This window comes from Meles meles, chromosome 10 (genome assembly GCF_922984935.1).
Source record: "Meles meles chromosome 10, mMelMel3.1 paternal haplotype, whole genome shotgun sequence".
NCBI classification, from domain to species: Eukaryota; Metazoa; Chordata; class Mammalia; order Carnivora; family Mustelidae; genus Meles; species Meles meles.
The window spans coordinates 2027685-2046440 of NC_060075.1; the positions used below are offsets into that span (position 1 = coordinate 2027685).

The 18756-nt window shown below is 38.4% G+C and overlaps 1 protein-coding gene across 9 annotated transcripts in view; it reads left to right on the forward strand.

Annotated features, from left to right (window-relative positions):
* The window catches only part of LMBR1 (limb development membrane protein 1), a 156628-nt gene that overhangs the window by 119957 nt on the left and 17915 nt on the right, over nucleotides 1–18756 (forward strand). For 6 of the 9 annotated variants that reach the window (XM_046021228.1, XM_046021225.1, XM_046021234.1 and 3 more), the window contains 5 exons: nucleotides 4870–4946; nucleotides 5578–5655; nucleotides 7844–7917; nucleotides 8147–8237; nucleotides 9499–9565. In XM_046021228.1, coding sequence (XP_045877184.1) covers nucleotides 4870–4946; nucleotides 5578–5655; nucleotides 7844–7917; nucleotides 8147–8237; nucleotides 9499–9565 — 387 coding nt within the window. Of the gene's footprint in view, nucleotides 1–4869; nucleotides 4947–5577; nucleotides 5656–7843; nucleotides 7918–8146; nucleotides 8238–9498; nucleotides 9566–11491; nucleotides 12077–12749; nucleotides 13644–18756 lie in introns of those variants that run through there. The other 3 variants (XM_046021227.1, XM_046021229.1, XM_046021230.1) reach the window with 3 other exon arrangements.

Here is an 18756-nt window from a genome sequence, read left to right on the forward strand (position 1 = left end):
AGGTAATCTTCGTCGTCCTCATCTTTTGAATCTTTGCTCTCTCTGCTTTTCAGATGTCCTCTTTGTCATTGACTTTGATCCGTTTGATTCCCTTGGGCTTTAGAGTAGTTTTCTTTATGCTTCTGATTCGTTGGGTTCGTTGAGTCTCTTGGATCTGGGAATTTATAGTTTTCATCTAATTTGGAACATTTTTGGCCATTGTTTTTCCAAATATTTTTTTTTCCTCTCTGCGCCGTTTCAGGGACTCCAGTTGCATGTACACTGCTCCCCCGCCGAAGTTGCCTCCCAAACTCATGGATTTTCCTTTATTTTTCAGATTTTTTTTCTGTGTGTTTCATTTTGAATAGTTCCTATTACTATATCTTCATGTTCACTATTTTTTCTTTTGAGTATCTAATCTGCATTTAATCCTATCTATTGTATTCTTCTCAAATACTGCATTTTTTAAAAATTGTTTTTAAATAGTCTCCATGCCCAGTGTGGAACCCTGTGCAGAGCCTGAGCACACGATCCTGAGATCAAGACCTGAGCTGAGTTGAATTAGACGCTCAACCGACTAAACCCAGGCATTCTCAGATACTGTAGTTTTTATATGTAGAAGTTCTGTTTAGAACTTAGTCTGTGTCCTCCACTTTTAAAAAAATATGGAATACATTATATAGTAGCACTTACAATGTTTTTATCTGCTAATTCTAACTTCTGTGTTAGTTCTTGATAGATTTTGATTGATTGACTTTTCTTCTCATCATTGGGTGTATTTTTGTGCGTTTATGCTTGGCAATTTTTGATTGGATAGTGGACACTGAGAATCTTATTGCTGGTTGCTGATATTTTTGTATTCCCATTAAGTGTGGAACTTTATTCTGGGATGCAGTTAAGTTGCTTGGAAGCAGTTTGATATTCTTGGGTTTTGCTCTGAAGACTTGTTGGGCACGGCTAGAGCAGCATTTCCTCTAGGGTCAGTCATTCCACACTAAGGCAACTGTGCTCATGATTGATGAGGTCTCGTTCCTGTCTTGGGGGAACAGGCCCTATTCTTGGCCCTTTATAATGGTTGGTTCCTGCTGCTCCATCTAACCGTTTTGGGTGGTTCTTTCTTCAGCTGAGGATTGTTTGTTCATGTACCTGAGCTGATCTTTACCCAACTGAAGACTCAAAGATAACTCTCTGAAGATCCGGGGGAGTCTGGGGACTTTTGTCGGTGTCGGTGTTGCTCTGTACAGTCCAGCTAACGAGGTTTCTCCACACTCCTGTTTTATGTCTTCAACTCAACGAATAAGTGGGGCTTTGCTTGGGTTCCTGTGCCCTCTACTTTGGCCAGCAAACTGTCGAGAGACAGTAAGCAGGGGCAAAGCCACGGCTTGCCTTGTTTGCTTCCCACCACTCAGAGATCATTGTCTTTCTGTGACCGCATATCCAGGGTCGAAACTGTTTCCTACGCATGTGTTTTTGTTTCCTGATTGCTTCAGCCTGGACAGAAAATTGGTCCCTATGAGTACTCTGTCTTCAGAAATTGTTTTGTTGGTGAAAATTTATTCGTTTTCATTTTTCTTTTTTCGTTGAAGTGTCATTCCCATGTCCTGTTATATTAGTTTCAGGTACACAGTGTAGTGATTCAGTAATTCCGTGTTTTACTCAGTGCTCATCGTGATATTTGACCCATCCTCCCCCCACTTCCCCTCTGCCAGTCTCCAGTTTGTTCTCCGTATTTAAGGGTCTGTGTTTTTGGTTTGTCTGTCTTTCTTTCTTTCTTTCTTTCGTTTCTTAAATTCCACATCCGAGTGAAATTATATGGTATTTGTCTTTCTCTGACTAACATACTTTACTTAGCGTAGTACACTCTAGCTCTATCCATATTGTTGCACGTGGCAAGATTTCATTCTTTTTTTGTGGCTGAGTAATATTCCTCTGTGTGTGTATGCGTGAACGTATATGTATCATGTCTTTATCCATTCATCTATGGATGAACACTTGGGTTGTTTCCATGTCTTGGCTGCAAAAAACAATAAAAACTGTTTTTCTTGTTTGTTTGTTTTCTTTGGGTACCCAATATTGGAAGTACTGGATTGTTTGGTAATTCTATTTTTAATTTTTTGAGGAACCTCCATAGTGTTTTCCACAGTGGCTTCCCCAGGTCGTATTCCCACCAACAGTGCACGAGGGTTCCTTTTTCTCTACATCTTTGCCAAGATGTTATTGTTATTTCTTGTGTTATTTGATTTTAGTAATTCTGACAGGTATAAGGTGATATCTTATTGTGGTTTTATTTGCATTTTCTTGATGATGAATGATGTTGGACATCTGGATGTCTTCTTTGGAAAAATGTCTATTCAAGTCCTCTTTTCATTTTTTAATTTGGTGCTGGGTTGTATAAATTCTTGTATATTTTGGATATTAACTCTTTAGTGGATATATCGTTTGCAAATATCTTCTCCCATTCTATAGGTTGCTGTCATTTTTATTTTTGTAAACAACATCATATTGCCTAACGTTACTTTATTCGTTCTACTGTTGATGGATATTTGATGTGTTTATCTTTTGTTATGAATAATATTGGTATAAACTTTGTTCTCCATATCTCTGGTACATATGTTTTTTTAGGATATGTGCCTGGAAGTGGAATTATAGGCTCATTGAGTGTATGGACATACAACTTTTTAAAATAATGCCGAATCGTTTTCCCAGGCAGTGGTGTTATTTTGCATTTGTTTTAAGCATGAGTAAGACATGTTGCTCCACATCTTTGTCAACAGCTGAGTGTTGGACTCTACATTTTTACCAATTTAGTGGTTGTGAAGTCGTTTTCACTGGTGTTTTAATTTGTATGTCCCTGATTTGTGTTTTCAGTGTTCATTTAGCTTCTGCCTGAAGAACATCTGCTAGCATTTCATGAGTGCTAGTTTGTTGGCAATGGATTCTCTCAGTTTTTGTTTCCTGAAACTATTTTTACTTGCCTTCTCACCGATAGGACATTTTTACAGAATTTCGAATTCTTTTTTTTTTTTTTTTAAAGATTTATTTATTTGACAGATAGAGATCACAAGTAGGCAGAGAGGCAGGCAGAGAGAGAGAGGAGGAAGCAGGCTCCCAGCCAAGCAGAGAGCCCGATGCGGGGCTCGATCCCAGGACCCTGGGATCATGACCTGAGCTGAAGGCAGAGGCTTTAACCCGCTGAGCCACCCAGGCGCCCCCAATTTGATGCTTTTGACTCTTGGCGTGTGGCCTAATGTCCTTTATCTGTTTGGGGCCTCGTTGGCCGTTGTCTCACCAACTACTGCTTCTGCTGCTGCTTCTCTTTATGTTCCTTCAGCCCTCGCTGCACATGCACTAGACCTTCCACTCAGGGCTATTTCCTGAGTCTCCCTCCTTCCCACCTGCTTTGATCTGCGGTTTCTTCCGTTGATGCATCTCCACTTCACCGTCTTGTCCGCTGTGCCATAACCATTGCTACATTATCTCTTGAAGTCTTAATTTTAGTTACAGGGGTTTTCGGTTCTAGAATTTTCTTTCAGTTATTTTCCTAGATTCAAGTTATGACATTTGCCATCTTGTCACTTATCTTATTGAACATACTAATCAGTTACTTTAAGGCTTCTTTCTGGTAAGTTCAATATCTGGATAAACTGAAAGTCTATTTTATTACCTTTTCTCTTTGTCTTGTCTCCAGAGAACGTTTGATTGTCAGGCATTTCTTATACAAAATAAAAACTCTGGATAAGGTTGTCTTCTTGAGAGGGTTTACTTTTCCTTCTGCTGGGCAGTTAGAGTAGGGACAGATCCTTTCACCTGTCTGGGCTGGTGATTGTTCCAGCGTGGGTTTTAATCTTCACGAGGGCCAGCCGATTTGCAGTTTGGCCTTGCTCCTAGTGTGTGGCTTTCCTAAGTGAGAGCTTGGGTGTTTTGTTGTTGGCTGTGATACCATCTTATTCATGAACCCTGAACGTTAGTTTGTATCTCAAGAAGTGTGAGCGTGACAGAAGCTTTGCTCCTTCTCTTTGCTGTCCCTTCCTGTCACTCTCAGCCTGCTGGCCCCTGGTGCCTTGAAGGTCAGGAGGCTGAATGTTAGGCTTCCTTCTTTTTTCTATCCTTTTCTCTGTGATTATCGCCTCTCAAATTTTGGCTTCCTTGGTAGCCCCACACTCCAATTTTTGTTTTCCTGATGCTGTTGAGTTTGCTGAAAGCATTACTTTAGCATCATTTTCTTTTACTCACTGTTATTTGCTTGATTTCTCAGCTTCATGAGGCCATGTCATTATACGGTGGAAAACTGTTGAGGGAAACATAGTGCAAATGTGAGGGCTCACATCAATCCGTTTCACAGAGTATAGACCTCACAGCTTTGTTGTGGCAATTCTGTGATTCCTTCATGCAGATTTTTTTCTTAGTTAAGTTTGCTTTTACCAGTTGTTCATAGCATGAGGATTGGTGCGCTATCCCGTAGATCACTGTAGCCAGAAGTTTGCTGACACCTTTAGAAAACTGGAGGTTTTTATCTTTGGATTAGAGGGGATTTTTACCCATGTTACTTTATTCACTCAAATCTATATCAATATGTAAATCTACATCAAATACAAACATTTCTATATTTTCATAGCAAGCTGTGTATTAGCAGTACATTTTGTTAGGAACCGAAATGTCTTCACAGAGCTAAAATGTAAGCATTATAGGATTGAACTATTCAATGTAGCAAAGTGATTTTAAAACTCTGATTTTTATAGTTTACGGAGGGAAATTAAAAATAATTTATGTTTGTAGAAAAAGAAATTTCATGAAAATAATACATACTAATTATAACAGTAAGGAATGCAAACGTGGTTCTGAAGAGAATTTTTGGAAATCTTTGTTGTATTTTGTTTTTTTTCCTAATAGAGAGGCGAAAAAAAGCTTCAGCATGGGAAAGAAATTTGGTGTATCCTGCTGTTATGGTTCTCCTTCTAATTGAGACAGTAAGAATTTATTTGCCTAGTTAAATAAAGCAAATTATTTTTTATTTACTTTGGTATTTGAATATGGTAACTCCCTCAGCTAAATGGTTTCAGGTAAACTGGTTTTCTGTCAACAGGGTTAAAATCCATACTTGTATTTGGAAAAACTCAATAAAGCAAAAATGGAAATTAATGGCATTTTTTTTAAGTCCTCAAGAGTAATGATTTCCTCATGGCAACAGGACATTTATTCTTTTGTGCCATTTAGAATTAAGAGATGAGGTATTGCAGGTATCTTGCTTTAGACTCTGATGGGATGTGAAAGTTGTATTTTTAAATTAGTTCCAGTAACTATTAACCATTTTTTAAATCTGTGGAGTTGTGGGTTTCCAGTTGGTGGAATCAGTCACTAACTGAATCTATATTATTAGCTTTAGTCACAAGCTTTGAAATTGTAATAATTTGCAGAAGCTTTTAGAGTGTATTTTTGAGTTTTTGCAGATAGTTTGATTACTTCCAGTTTGATTGTGTGTAGAATTTTGGTCTTCTCTGTTCTAAAGCATGTATTTGGTCTATAACTTAGATTTTAATGCATGTGTACTCACAAAATATCTGTGAAATTCAGAACTGATGATCATTTTTTATGTTGTAGTCCATCTCGGTCCTCTTGGTGGCTTGTAATATTCTTTGCCTGTTGGTTGATGAAACAGCCATGCCAAAGGGAACAAGGGTAAACTGTTTAAATGTCTTTCTTTTGCAAAAGTATTCTGTATATATACCCTGAGTGTTTCAAATATGTAATTTAAAACATCACCTTTCTGCACCTATGTTTCAGGTTGTATGAATTTCTTTATGTAAAGAGCCTTCGTAAACAGTGTTTGTGATCTATGACTTGTTTCTAATTTCTTACTTTCAGTTGGCTAGCCCTTTTATTGGATATCATTTTTCCTTTTAGACTTTGTATCACACTTTATTTTTATTTTGCTGTAGTTCATATTTGGAATTCTTTACGAAAATTTATCCTCTGTGAAATAGTGATGTGGAAGGAGTTTATTGGATGGAGTCATAGTGTTTGCTGAAGATCCTGATACGTGGCTGGTAGCCACTTAGATTTCAAGAGAGTCACACGTTTTATGAAACTGAGTCAAATGTTGAGTTACTAGAGGAGAGTCAGATATCTATCTTCTCATGAATTAACTTTGTTTCTCTCTTGTTTAAAAGTTTATGATTCTATTAAATTCTATCTTTGAGCCTGTTTAAACATATTCTCCATAGAGAAGGCACTTACCACTAAAGATTCATATTTAGCGCACATCTAGGACTCTGTGGACTTTTGATTACTTAAAGTAGCATTAACATTCTAATGTTTTCATCTATTTTTCTGTCAGTAGCTTTCTTATTCCCCATAGAAAGGACTTCCGAACTCTTCCAGACTTCTAGTGCCTCTTCTCTCTCTGAACCAGAGGATGTATCCCTTTCCTCTCATAGAAATAAGCCAACATCAACCTAAATTTCTTCCCTTCAGTCCCAGATGGAGACGCCCTCCTCTTTTAATTTCAGGCATATTCTCCAGTTAGATCCTGCCCTCCTCTAACTTTTTGCTGGACCTTATGCCTTCTGTTACTGTCCACTGCCTAGCCTGCCACCAAGCTTTCCAGGTGCCTCATTCCACAAGCAAACACCACTGAATGGTACTTCTCTGCAACCTGGTCTTTATCTTTTGTTTAGACCCAAATTCATTGATAGAGCAGGAAGTTATCTACTGTGTTGGCTTCTGTTCACTTTGCGACCCTCTGTTGTACATTGCACGCTGCGTAAGTCCCATGCCGCCATGGTTCATTTTCGTACCATCCCCTTAGTGTATCATGGAGAGGGAGTTATACCTGTAGGGCCCATGCATGATTCTGTAAATCAATCAGATCATCCTAATCCTGCCTGGAGGACTTCTCTTGAGATAGGGAATATATCCAAAATGTTTTTCACCCAGCCAGTACACCATTAGCATTATTCATTTCTTTGTTAAAAGATTAACAAAAAGTTGATAGGTCTTTGATTTGTGTATATGTATGAAATTTCCATGAGCATTCTTACTTCTTTAGGCCAAAATTAGAATGTGTATATGATATGTATGATATTATTTATTGGTTTATTTTTTATTAACCTGGCTATACATTCTGAATTTTCCTGGTATTTTGTTTGCTCCCATTAGAGCTGATAGTAGAATGGTAGTTGGTATTTGAATACTTCCTTTAGTTGGTGAGCTGTGAAAATATTCTTCCTGCTTCAATAAGAAATTCTTTTTTTGCCTGTTTGGTCTCATTAATAAATACTAGTTTTTCTGCTTGTTTTTTAAGTTCTAGATAAAGATAGGTTTCCACAATAGATATAATGTTTGGGAAAACTGTGTAGTGTTACATTAAAAAAATCTGTGTTAATTAAGTTATGTCTTTTAAAAATGTCTGAATTCCCAAGGAAGATTTGGGGAAACAAAATTTTCAGCTGTAGAAATATTATATGCACATTCAGTCTTTCTATGCTTAGCCTACTTTGATACATTTTAATTGTATAATTTTTATATGTTGTCGTAGGGTTTATTTAAATAACTATATCTTCTATTCCTGTGGTACTGTTTTAAAAAAATTTCTTCAGTAATATTCAGGGCTCTTAACAATAAGCATAATATCATTTTTATGAGTAAATTGCATTTTAGATAAATCAGAGATGTTTTGAGCTTGTTGAAATGATTAACACATGCTTGCATTACTTGATGAATGCAGTCTAGTGTCATGTTTTCTTAGAAAATCTAGATGTTATTTTAGGGTATTAAACAGCCCTAATTGCTGTATTTAAGAAATAGTTTTAGGAAAGCAAATGTATAGTGTCATTGAATTCTGAAAAGTGGTTTTTTTCCCCCCCAGGGTCCTGGAATAGGAAATGCTTCTCTTTCTGCTTTTGGTTTTGTGGGAGCTGCACTTGAAATCATTTTGATTTTGTATCCTTTCTTTAACTAAACATTGTTTAACACATTGTCTGTTTAGTTTCTGGGACAGTGGTCCTTTACTAAGACCCTTGCCTGGAAGGGAAAAACAAGTCAGTCTTCCTCAAGCACGCCAAGTGGCTTTTCGTTTTGTTTTTCCTTTGGACCTCAAGAGTTTCTGGAGACGACTGAGAACTTAAGGAAACTTGCATTCTGTGGAGAGTTTTTTCCTTGATTCTCACAGCTATCTTATGGTATCCTCTGTTGTCGGTTTCTACAGCCTGCGGTTGTTTGGAAGCTTTATCCCCAAGAAGGGTGACACAACCATGACAAAGGTATGGCTGAGTCTTAGGTGGCCCCCTTGCGCCAAGGGAGATGGACTGTTTTATTTCTGTAATTGCCCTGAGTGGCGCATTTGCCTCCATGGGTATTTGTTGGTAAATTGCATAAACAAAAACTGAAAGATTTTGAAAATGCCGAATGAGTGGGAAAAGGATGTGCTGCTCTGTTTAATTTGGATGGCATCCATTCACTTGGAAATGCATAGAACTGCAGAGCTTGTTAACCAGCTACAGAAGGCTACTGAAAGGGCTCTTTCTCCTCTAAAGAAAACGTATTGCTAATGAGTAACTTTGATTGTGCAAACTGTACTTCAGGGAGCTTGTTTGAAATCTGAAGAACTTAGTTGCTACAAGTAGTAGAGACAAAGTATTTCAAATTTGAATAATTAAAGCAAGACGGAAGAGTTCTATTCAGAAACATTTTGTAGTCTGAGGCTAATTTGACTTCCTACAATGTGTCATTGGCTTTGGAATGACCCAGACTGTTACCTTATATAGTGACTACATCTTTTTTAAAATATTCCCACAGCCTGGCCATGAAGAATAAGTAATAAGAGCTGCTGGTTTCTTTTCTTTTTATTATAGATCACATATTTTCAGCCTATCTTAAAAAGGAAAAGTTATTTTATGTACTTAATTTACATATCTATAGAATGCTCTGACTTGTTGAGATACTTAGCGTCTAGTGTCAGTGATCATCAGCATTAATCAGTATTTCGACTCCTTTTATTTAATAGGAAAGAATAAGCGTTGGACACATTGGAAATGAATGATTAGAATTTAGGGGTTGTAGATTTCTAGCATTTTGGTATTAAAATTTATAATATTTGAATGTGTTAGAAGTAGATATTATATATCTTGAGCAGTAGTCTGGCTTTAAAAATGTAGTCAGAAGTATTAAATGTATTCATTCTATTTTACTTGACAGGCAAACCTTTTTAAAATCGGCAACCGCAACCACTAATGTAAGGTGCGTTGTCTGAGCTCTGATTTCAGTGTCCTATAACTTGATACTCGTGCCAACTACTGCACATATCTTCTAGAACTTTACAGATGTAACTTTAGATATTTGTAGAACACATTTCTTAGTCTCTTTAAGTTCTATGTTGAGTGATATCATTAAGAAGTTAGCAGAGTACAGTACAACCGTGCAAGGTGAGTGGGGTGTGCAGTGAGTTCCCAGAATGTGAGTGGATTGCCTGCATTCGTCATTCTGCTGTCTGACTGCCCAATATTCTTTGTGATCCCCACATAGATCATTGGGAATTGTGTGTCCATCTTGGTCTTGAGCTCTGCACTGCCTGTGATGTCAAGAACACTGGGTAGGTTTCCGGGAGAAATGTCCATTTGAAGTCCGTACCTTGTTAATGTATCTTTCTTAAGCTTCTGCCTTAACTTGTAGTTTCTGCACTTTTTCAAAAAGACCATCCTTTGAAATATAATATTTCCTTTCACATTATTTTATAAGTTTACTTCTGTACTTAGGTTATGTAAGAACCATAGCAAAACAAGTACTTTTATCAAATAAAGACCATTTATTTTTTTAAATACTTAAAAATGTTCCTTCTTCAAACAGTGAGCAGTTTTTTCTGAGTAGTTAAGCTTTTTGAGTTCTCCAGTGAGAAAACTGTGATATTAAAAAAAAAAAACACAACTGTTTAATGTCTAGAAAGTACTAAACTAATTTTTCTTATATGAAATGTTTTTTAAAAACTTTTAGTATGTGGTTTAAAAAATTGAAAAATAGGTAAAACTTACTTTAAGCTGCTTCATGTCCCTGAAATAGACTTGAAAACAGGGAGATCTTTGAGAGCATGAGCTGATTTCAAGGGCATCCTTTAGTTTTTAAATTTTTTTCTTGCCTGTCATTTATATAGTTTTCTTAATTTTTTATAGGAAGGATCTTTTAAAAGTAATACATTTCTACATTGTCATTAAAATAGTTGAACAAATCTTCACTTGGCCTTCTTCTCTTTTATAAAGCATGTTGCAATCTGTGATCTCGCTTCTTGGCTAAATATTATTTCAGACAAAAGTTTCCGTTAGGCAGTTCTGTTTGGTTTTCTGGACTTAGGTTTCCACTTAAGAGTGTTCACAAATGAGTAGAAGAATCCCATCATTCAACCTCGCCAACTTGCTCATAACAAAAATTACTAGTCGCTTTGAGTTGCTTTTGTTTACCTCTTCTGTTGCCTCCCTTGTTGATTCAAGACTCCTGGGCAGCAGGGAGGCGGGCTGTGAGAGGGAAATAGAGGCTTTATGGTTATCTGTGCAACCCTTACCGAGAATTTCATGTTTTAGCAAGAAGTGAAATCTAAGTATTAAATGGAAAGGGACCGCTGTTCCGTAGACGAATACAAAGCTTATTTACTCAGTGGTCTCACGTCTTTTGTGTTTGCTTTATAGGACTTGTTATTGTTTTGACATCTGCTTATGGGGCGCTAATCTTGAAAATGCCAAAAGTATGCACGACAGTGACTTCATTTGTAACTAAGTGACATCGTTTGTATTGTCACAGTTCAACAGTAATTCCTATGATATTATAGCCACCCTATCATTGAGTCATTTAAAAAACTTACTGTGATCTGTTACTTAAGATTTATTGTTAATAGTGATATATACTGAATTTATGGAAGAAAATTGCATGGTAGGTATACTTTTAATACAAAGAAAACAAATTAATGGCAAAATTTGCTTTTTGAAGATCAACAAATTAAATTCCTGAGTAGTTTGCCATAGAGATAACTAAAAAGAAGAAAAAGAAAGATGGGACAATTAGAATGCAGCTAACAAACGCCTGGACCCAGCTGTCCAAACAGGATTAATGGAGCGCATTAGGGTACAGTGAGTCATGTGGCGCTTTGCAAAATATCAGCACGCACTGCATTACAGGTTATGCCCAGTGGCACTGAATAGATGAAAAGAAATAAATACGTTAAACAGATTCATGGAGGCTTTTCACAGTATTAAAAAAGCAAATTTCTGGACTAAAAGAAGCAGCTTTATTTTAGTATTATGGGAAATGCAAACTAGAGAGTTACTTTGTAATTCCTCTATTAACCCTTTAGGACCGAGCCTTTGATTTTTAAGAAGATAAAATGTGGAGAATTGTCATGAATGTTATCCTGGTATATAACAGGGTTTTGATTTACCAGCTGAAAAGCTCATAAGCCTAGAATAGAGGATGTGTTTCACAACCACATTCCAAGCTATGAAAGTTTTCACTCTTTCTCATTGCCTCTCCAAAGGAAAGCCTGACTCTTAGGGTGCTCTCATCTGCCCCTGGGAATTCCACCAGCAGCGCCCATCACTTACAGTGAAATGAAAATTGAAATCGCAGGGAAAATCCAACGTTACCTCCATATGAGCAGCTCTTCTCTTGTTTCAGCAGTTTATCAGTGGTAGTTTTTTCTTTAATTGTAAATGGAAAATACATTAAATCCTGTGTAAAAGAATTTGATGATTTTTTGCTTCAAAAATGAAAGTGTTATATGAGTTTTTTGGGGTTTTGTTTTTTTAATTTGCGTATTTTAATTTGCTAGCTGGTGTTGTTGGTGCAACGGAGGCGTCATTAAACTCTAGCTTTAGACTTCAGTGCCTGGTATGATAGGATACATTCATTAAAGAATTCCTTTGATCAGTTTCTTATATTTGATTATGGAAGAATTTGTACTAATTGAAAAATTGCCACAGAGTAGATTTCATAAGCATATCACTTGACAACGAAGAATTAAGTTGTGAGGACGATTTTGACCATGTATTTTAAGCTAAAGGTAATTAATATAAATGACGGTTTCATTGTCTATAGGAAACACAAAGAATCTGAGCTTAGCATTTCTTTTTTTTTTTTTTGACCTTTTCATTTTTTTAATACATGTAGACTTTTTTAAAAATTCTGTTGTACCTATTTGTACAATCTTTTTTAATGTTTTTTTTTTTTTCCCGAAGGCAGATGCTTCCATTTTATTTATTTTTTCAGCGTAACAGTATTCATTCTTTTTGCACAACACCCAGTGCTCCATGCAAAACGTGCCCTCCCCATTACCCACCACCTGTTCCCCCAACCTCCCACCCCTGACCCTTCAAAACCCTCAGGTTGTTTTTCAGAGTCCATAGTCTCTTATGGTTCGCCTCCCCTTCCAAATTTTTTTTTTTTTTAATAAACATATAATGTATTTTTATCCCCAGGGGTACAGGTCTGTGAATCGCCAGGTTTACACACTTCACAGCACTCACGATAGCACTTACCCTCCCCAATGTCCATAGCCCCCTCCCCCTCTCCCAATCCCACCTCCCCCCAGTAACCCCCAGTTTGTTTTGTGAGATTAAGAGTCATTTATGGTTTGTCTCCCTCCCAATCCCATCTTGTTTCATTTATTCTTCTCCTATCCCCCTACCCCCCCATGTTGCTTCTCCATAGCATTTCTTATTCAAACTCTTTAAAGCCCTTTAAAAATAATGCCATGTCATTGCATATGATTTCATATTGCTTTGCTGCCTGTTTAGACTTTGTAGTTCTGAAGACTCCAACATTTTGGAGGACTTGATGTGCAGTAAACAGGTCACTGTTTGCTTTCACGCTGACTAGAGGAAGTTGACTGGTGAACAAGGTGAAAATAGAACAACACCAAGCCTAAAGAGCTCCCTGTAGATGCCTACACTTTTCTGCAATAAAATATTTTAAAAGCAGCAATGAATTCTGTAAGAACAGATTTTGGAGGATTGCTGATATGCTCTAATTATGCTTTATCAAGAAACTACTGAGAGATGGACTTCATTTTGCATTCCCCTTCACGCATCCCTCCCGTGTGCAGTCTCCTTTAACAGGGAAGATTTTTCTCAAATATAACCAACAGACTTTGCAATGGTGTTACTAATTTCTTTTGTAAAATTATTTTTATACTTATTCTGTTAAATGGAAGCTCTTTCTGTAACTTGTAAGCTGTACAAGGAAGGCCCAAATGCAGAGTTTTAAAAGAAAATATACTTAGGATATTAAAACAAGAACACTTACTCCTTTGAATCACCTTGAATTTATTTTTTAGTATTTCCATGTATTTCTCATCTGGGTCCCCTTTAGTCCCTCATCTTGTAGGAGATAAAGTGGATTACTCCTTCATTCCTTAGTGAAGGAAACCTGTTTAAAAACTGCTCCGTCTTGGAGAGGTCGTGATTTAGGGTTTCATAAATATACTATTAATCTTTACCCTGGGCTGCTTCTCTCCAGTTCTCAGTGTGAAACAACAGTGAATGATGCTTAGAAATGACAAGTGCAAAATATTCCTAACTATGACTTTGATGTAAAAATAATTTTAAACTCCTTCCTGAAAATTTTTCAGCAAAAAATTTGTATATGATTTGCTTACTTTCAATTATATTGCAGAGAGAGTGGCCCTAATTGACTTTTGGGTGAATACTGTTGTTCTTATATCTGAACAATAAATTTGTATATCTATCTATGTGTATATCTAGTTATAGTTTGTTTTGTTGGTTTTTTTTTAAGATTTTATTTATTCATTTGACAGACAGGGATCACAAGTAGGCAGAGAAGCAGGCAGAGAGAGAGGAAGGGAAGCAGGCTCCCCGCTGAGCAGAGAGCCCGACGTGGGGCTCGATCCCAGGACCCTGGGACCATGACCCGAGCTGAAGGCAGAGGCCTCAACCCACTGAGCCACCCAGGCGCCCCACTAGTTATAGTTTTTAATAAGAAAGAGAAAGTTATTCTGTGTCAGATGTCTAAAGGAGTTAAGAGACTAACTAATGCTCAGTCCCTAAATGCTCTTTATCCCCAGTTATCTACTTGTTATATTCTTACGATGCCACTCTTACTTCAGGGAACTTAGTCCTGTCTGAGAAAACGTCCTATTGGGTGGCCAGTAATTACCTAAACAATTTAGCCATCGTTGAGATACATTCAAATATTTTAAATTTTAGTTTGTTGTAAAATATTTTTATATGAAAATAATTCTAGTTAGGACAATTTAGCTAGAAGGAGGCTTAAGATGTAATCCTTAAAATGGTACAGTTAAAAACCAGACAGTTAGCTGTAATAAGAGTCTACTTTGTACTAAGAAAAAAGGCCTGTAGCCTGGCTGAGAATACTTCATAGCACACTTGCATACGGTCAGTTCTGAGACCGGTGAATGTATTATCTCCTTCTTTGTAGGAGATTTTATTTTAAAATTAATTTTAATCAATTATATAAGCATAGACTTGAATAAATTCTCCTTATACAGAATACTGAAAATTAGAGATCAAGCTGCAGTTCCTTGTGACTACCAGTTTTACTCCCAGTCCCCTCTTCAGAGTGTCCAAGTCTTCGGATCGTCCTCCAAAGGCACGTGGACGTACCTGGTGCCTCTGCGGGAAACGTGAAGTCCTCATCTGGGGTCACCGGGATGCTGACTCTGGTCATCCGTCTTGTTCCTCGTGTTGTTGACTCCTGACCTCAGTGTGCTGTCCAGTCGGAGCTGACATCATTTCTTCTACTGGAACTCGGTCATCTGAAAAGGAATTTCAAACCCCAGACGCTTAAATATCTCTTTGTCTTCAGATCACCATTGACCTCATAATTGTCCAATCTTGTGGATTCTGTTTTTGTCTTAATTGCTCCATGGCATTCGCTGTTTGAAATTCCACTTCCCCTATCTTTTCTTTATTTCTGGTCCCCATTCCCCCGTTTCTTTCTTTTCCTTTGTCCATTTCTTAACTATCTCTCTTACTGCTCCTCAGCTATACCCATACCCTTGTCCCCAAACCCAAACCTCCAGCCCAGCGCGCATCCCTGAGCAAAGAAGAGATAATGCCAACTGAGCTCCATGTGGGCGCCGTCCCACACTGGTCATTTCTTCGGTAGGACCCACACTTGTGTGTGTCTCTCTCTGTCCCTCTCACCTTCCTTCCCTCCCACTACCCCTTCCCTTCCCTCCCTCCCTCCCTCTCTCTCTCCTCTGTGTTTCCTTTCAGTCCTTGGCCACTTTCTATCGAGCAGGCCAAAGTGGAAACTGGAGAGTTAAGTTGGACGCATCTACTTCTTCGCGCCGACAACGCACGGTGATACCCCGTTTCCTCTTGTGGACGTTTCTCCCATTCGCTTCTTCCTCCCACTTCCCTTACACGGAAGTGAAAAGAATCAGACTCCAGTAAACATCCAAGCAGAGAACTGAGTATATAATTTTATTTTTAGTACTTTATTGTTAGGGAATATTCACGAAATAGATTCTAAACGGGTGCTCTTTGAGGGGAATAGAATAAGAAGTGAAACCAAAGCAAATAACCTGAAGAAGTGTTTACTTTCCCAAGTCAGGAGGTATCATTGAGGGACATTGTGGGGCCTCCGTCTCCGGACGTTTTCTTCAGGAAGTAGACGGTTCCTGTCTAGTTGAAGGGATGCTTACACGCTCACCTGTTTGAGAATCAGCACTTAGGTGCCTCTTGGACAGTGATTTTCATTCCCACTCACTGGCTTTTAGTTGTTAAACTTTTCATAGTCTAGTTCATCAGGCCTACTGGTTAAGTTACCTTCATATTGGGACAGACTGAATTCGTGGAATGTAAATAGTTGTGACTAAAATGGGTTTGACGTTTGCAAACACACTTGCCCTCTCTGAGCTCTGGTTCACATTGCTCCAACCTCTCTCCTCACCTGTCGGCCTGCCTGGTTCCTCCCCATCCTCCAAGGCCAGGTCACAGGCTGGTCACACATGAAGCTCTTCGATTCTGACACATTCAGCCTTGTGTTGTACTTAACCTGCCTACATTGGCCTTCTCAAGAAGCTTTACACCCCTTAAAGGACAACAGCATATTTCATGCATCTTTTTATCCCTTCCAGCATCTAGTCAGTACGTATTTGCGGTGTCAGCAGGTGCCCCGGCGTTGAGTGTGGCCTGTGGTTTGGAGTAGGTGAACTAAGAAATTGGGTGTCTTGCTTCCATCCTGATTATCTTTATTTCCATGTTTCAGGCTAGTTTAACCAAGTATTTTAGTTTTATTATTTAAAAAGACCTGTATAATAATAACCGAAAGGTAGAAACAACCCAGATAAATGCATAAACAAATTGTGGTCCGGTACCTACAGGGGAATACTATTCAGCCATAAAAAGGAATGAAGTCTAAGTGAAATGAGCCAGTTGCAGAAAAATCAAATATGGTGTGACTTTTCCTTACACGAGGTGCCTACAGTCGTCTAAATCATAGAGACCGAAGGGGGAATGGTGGTTGCCAGGATCTGGTGGGGGAGAGGAAAATGGGGAGTAGTTTTTTAATGGGTACAGTTTCAGTTTTGCAAGATGAAAGTTCTGGAGGTTAGTTGTACAATAGCGTGAATGTACTTTATAAATTTTGTGTTATGTGTATTTTACCACAATTAAATAAAAAAAGGAAAAGAATACGGGGCACCTGGGTGGCTCAGTGGGTTAAAGCCTCAGCCTTCGGCTCAGGTCATGGTCCCAGGATTCTGGGATCGAGCCCCGCATCGGGCTCTCTGCTCAGCGGGGAGCCTGCTACCGTCTCTCTCTCTGCCTGCCTCTCTGCCTACTTGTGATCTCTGTCTGTCAAATAAATAAATAAAATCTTTAAAAAATTTTTTTTTAAAAAAGGAAAAGAATAGTGTACTGACACAACATGGATGAACTTTGAAAACATGATCCTAAGTGAAATAAGTCAGGCACAGAAATCCATACGTTGTAGTATGCCATTTATATGAAGTGGCCTGAGTAGGGAACTCGACAGGGAGAGAAAGTAGGTTAGTGGTTGCCAAAGATTGGGGGGAGGTGTGGTGGGGGAGAAACTGCTTAGTGGGTCTGGGGTTTCACTTCGGGGTGATGAAAGTGTTTTGGAACTAGATAGATTGACACAACATTGTGAGTGCACTCCCTGCACTGGATTGTTTACTTTAAAATCGTTAATTTCATGATGTGAATTTCATCTTAATAAACAATTATTTTTTAAAGACCCTTACACAGTATAACAGTAGACAGTAAATATTTGCTCTCTCTGTTTCCTTGATGTGGTAATGTAACTAATCCTGAGGTCTACCTATTTTTAATGATCATGAGTCAGCTTTGAGTGTTCTCTGTTTGCTACCCTAGTGTTAGGCACTGGATAGAGGAAGGGGGAGCAGACAGCAGGGGCTTTACAGAACCTAACCAGGAGCACCCTCCATCCTCCCTCCTCTCATGCAAAGTCTTCTCATGATTTAATGGCTAGTTTGGCGCTCCATCCCTCTCTCTTACAATGAAAATGTGACCTGCCTCTCCCCTGATCTCTATGCTTCAAAGACTTTTGCCGTTAGAATGAGCTTCTGCCTTGTTAAGGGGGCACAGGAGGTCCTTTAATCCTAATCCCTTCTCCTACATGCACCTTCACTTCTCGCACTCCGAGCCCCACCCACGCGGAACCATGGTCAGTGATAGCCGTGTTCTTCGGGTGTACTGAATGGGGACACGGTACTGCTCTACTTTGCACACCTTTGAACATGTGACTTCATCTGACATGAGTGATTTTGTTCACCCCGTTTCCTGGCGTGTCACATGCCATTCAAGGCTTGGCTCAGCCATTTAACTCCACAGAGAAAGTTGTCCCTGAGTTTCTGCCCTCCAGGCATCCCTCCCGTGTGCCCTCCCATCACCTGCTTCATTCTCCACACATCTGCCTTGTCACTGAGCAGGTTGTATTCTAAATGCTCACTTTTCTCTTCCCTCCGTAAAACTGTGGGCAGTCTGTCTGCACACAACTTTCAGTACATCTGTGGGAATTCATGCTTCTGAGGTTCCCATTTTACTTAACTACACAGACATTTAGTTGTGCTGGAAATGTATATGAATATATGAACTATGTTATTGAAAGTCGTCATTTCTTAGGATGTGAAGACAATTCCGTAAAGGGAATAAATATATATGATAAGGACTGAAAAATACTCTAAAAATTTAACTTATAACACAGGAGCAAATATAGAAATACAGAATTTCTAATTAAATCTAATCGCCACAGCCATAAACTAATGTAGGCATGCATGCTATGGAGTGTGTATAGTCTGAAGCCTAACAAATGTATTTTAATAGCTTTACTGAGGCATAATTGACGTACCATAATCTGGACGTATTTAAAGTACAGTTGACAAGTTTTGTTTTGTTTTTACAAGTTTTGACTGACTTGTACACCTGTGAAACCATCACCACAATCAACTTACTGAACATCCCTGTCACCTCAAAATGTTTCCTTTTAGCCATATGGAGTTCCTCCCTCACACCCCCACCCTGTATCCCCAGGCAAACACTGACCTGCTATTTAGAACTATAGATTAGTTCACGTTTCCTGGAATTTTATATAAATGAAATCATACAGTACGTACTTTTTGTCTGGCTTTTTCCACTCAGTGTATTTATCTTAAGATTCACCCAGGTTGTTGCATGTATCAGTAGTTCATTTTTTATTGTTGACTAGCGTTTCATTTTATGTGTGGACCACAGTTTGTTTATCCTGTCACTCCCTGAGGGACGTTGGAGGTATTTA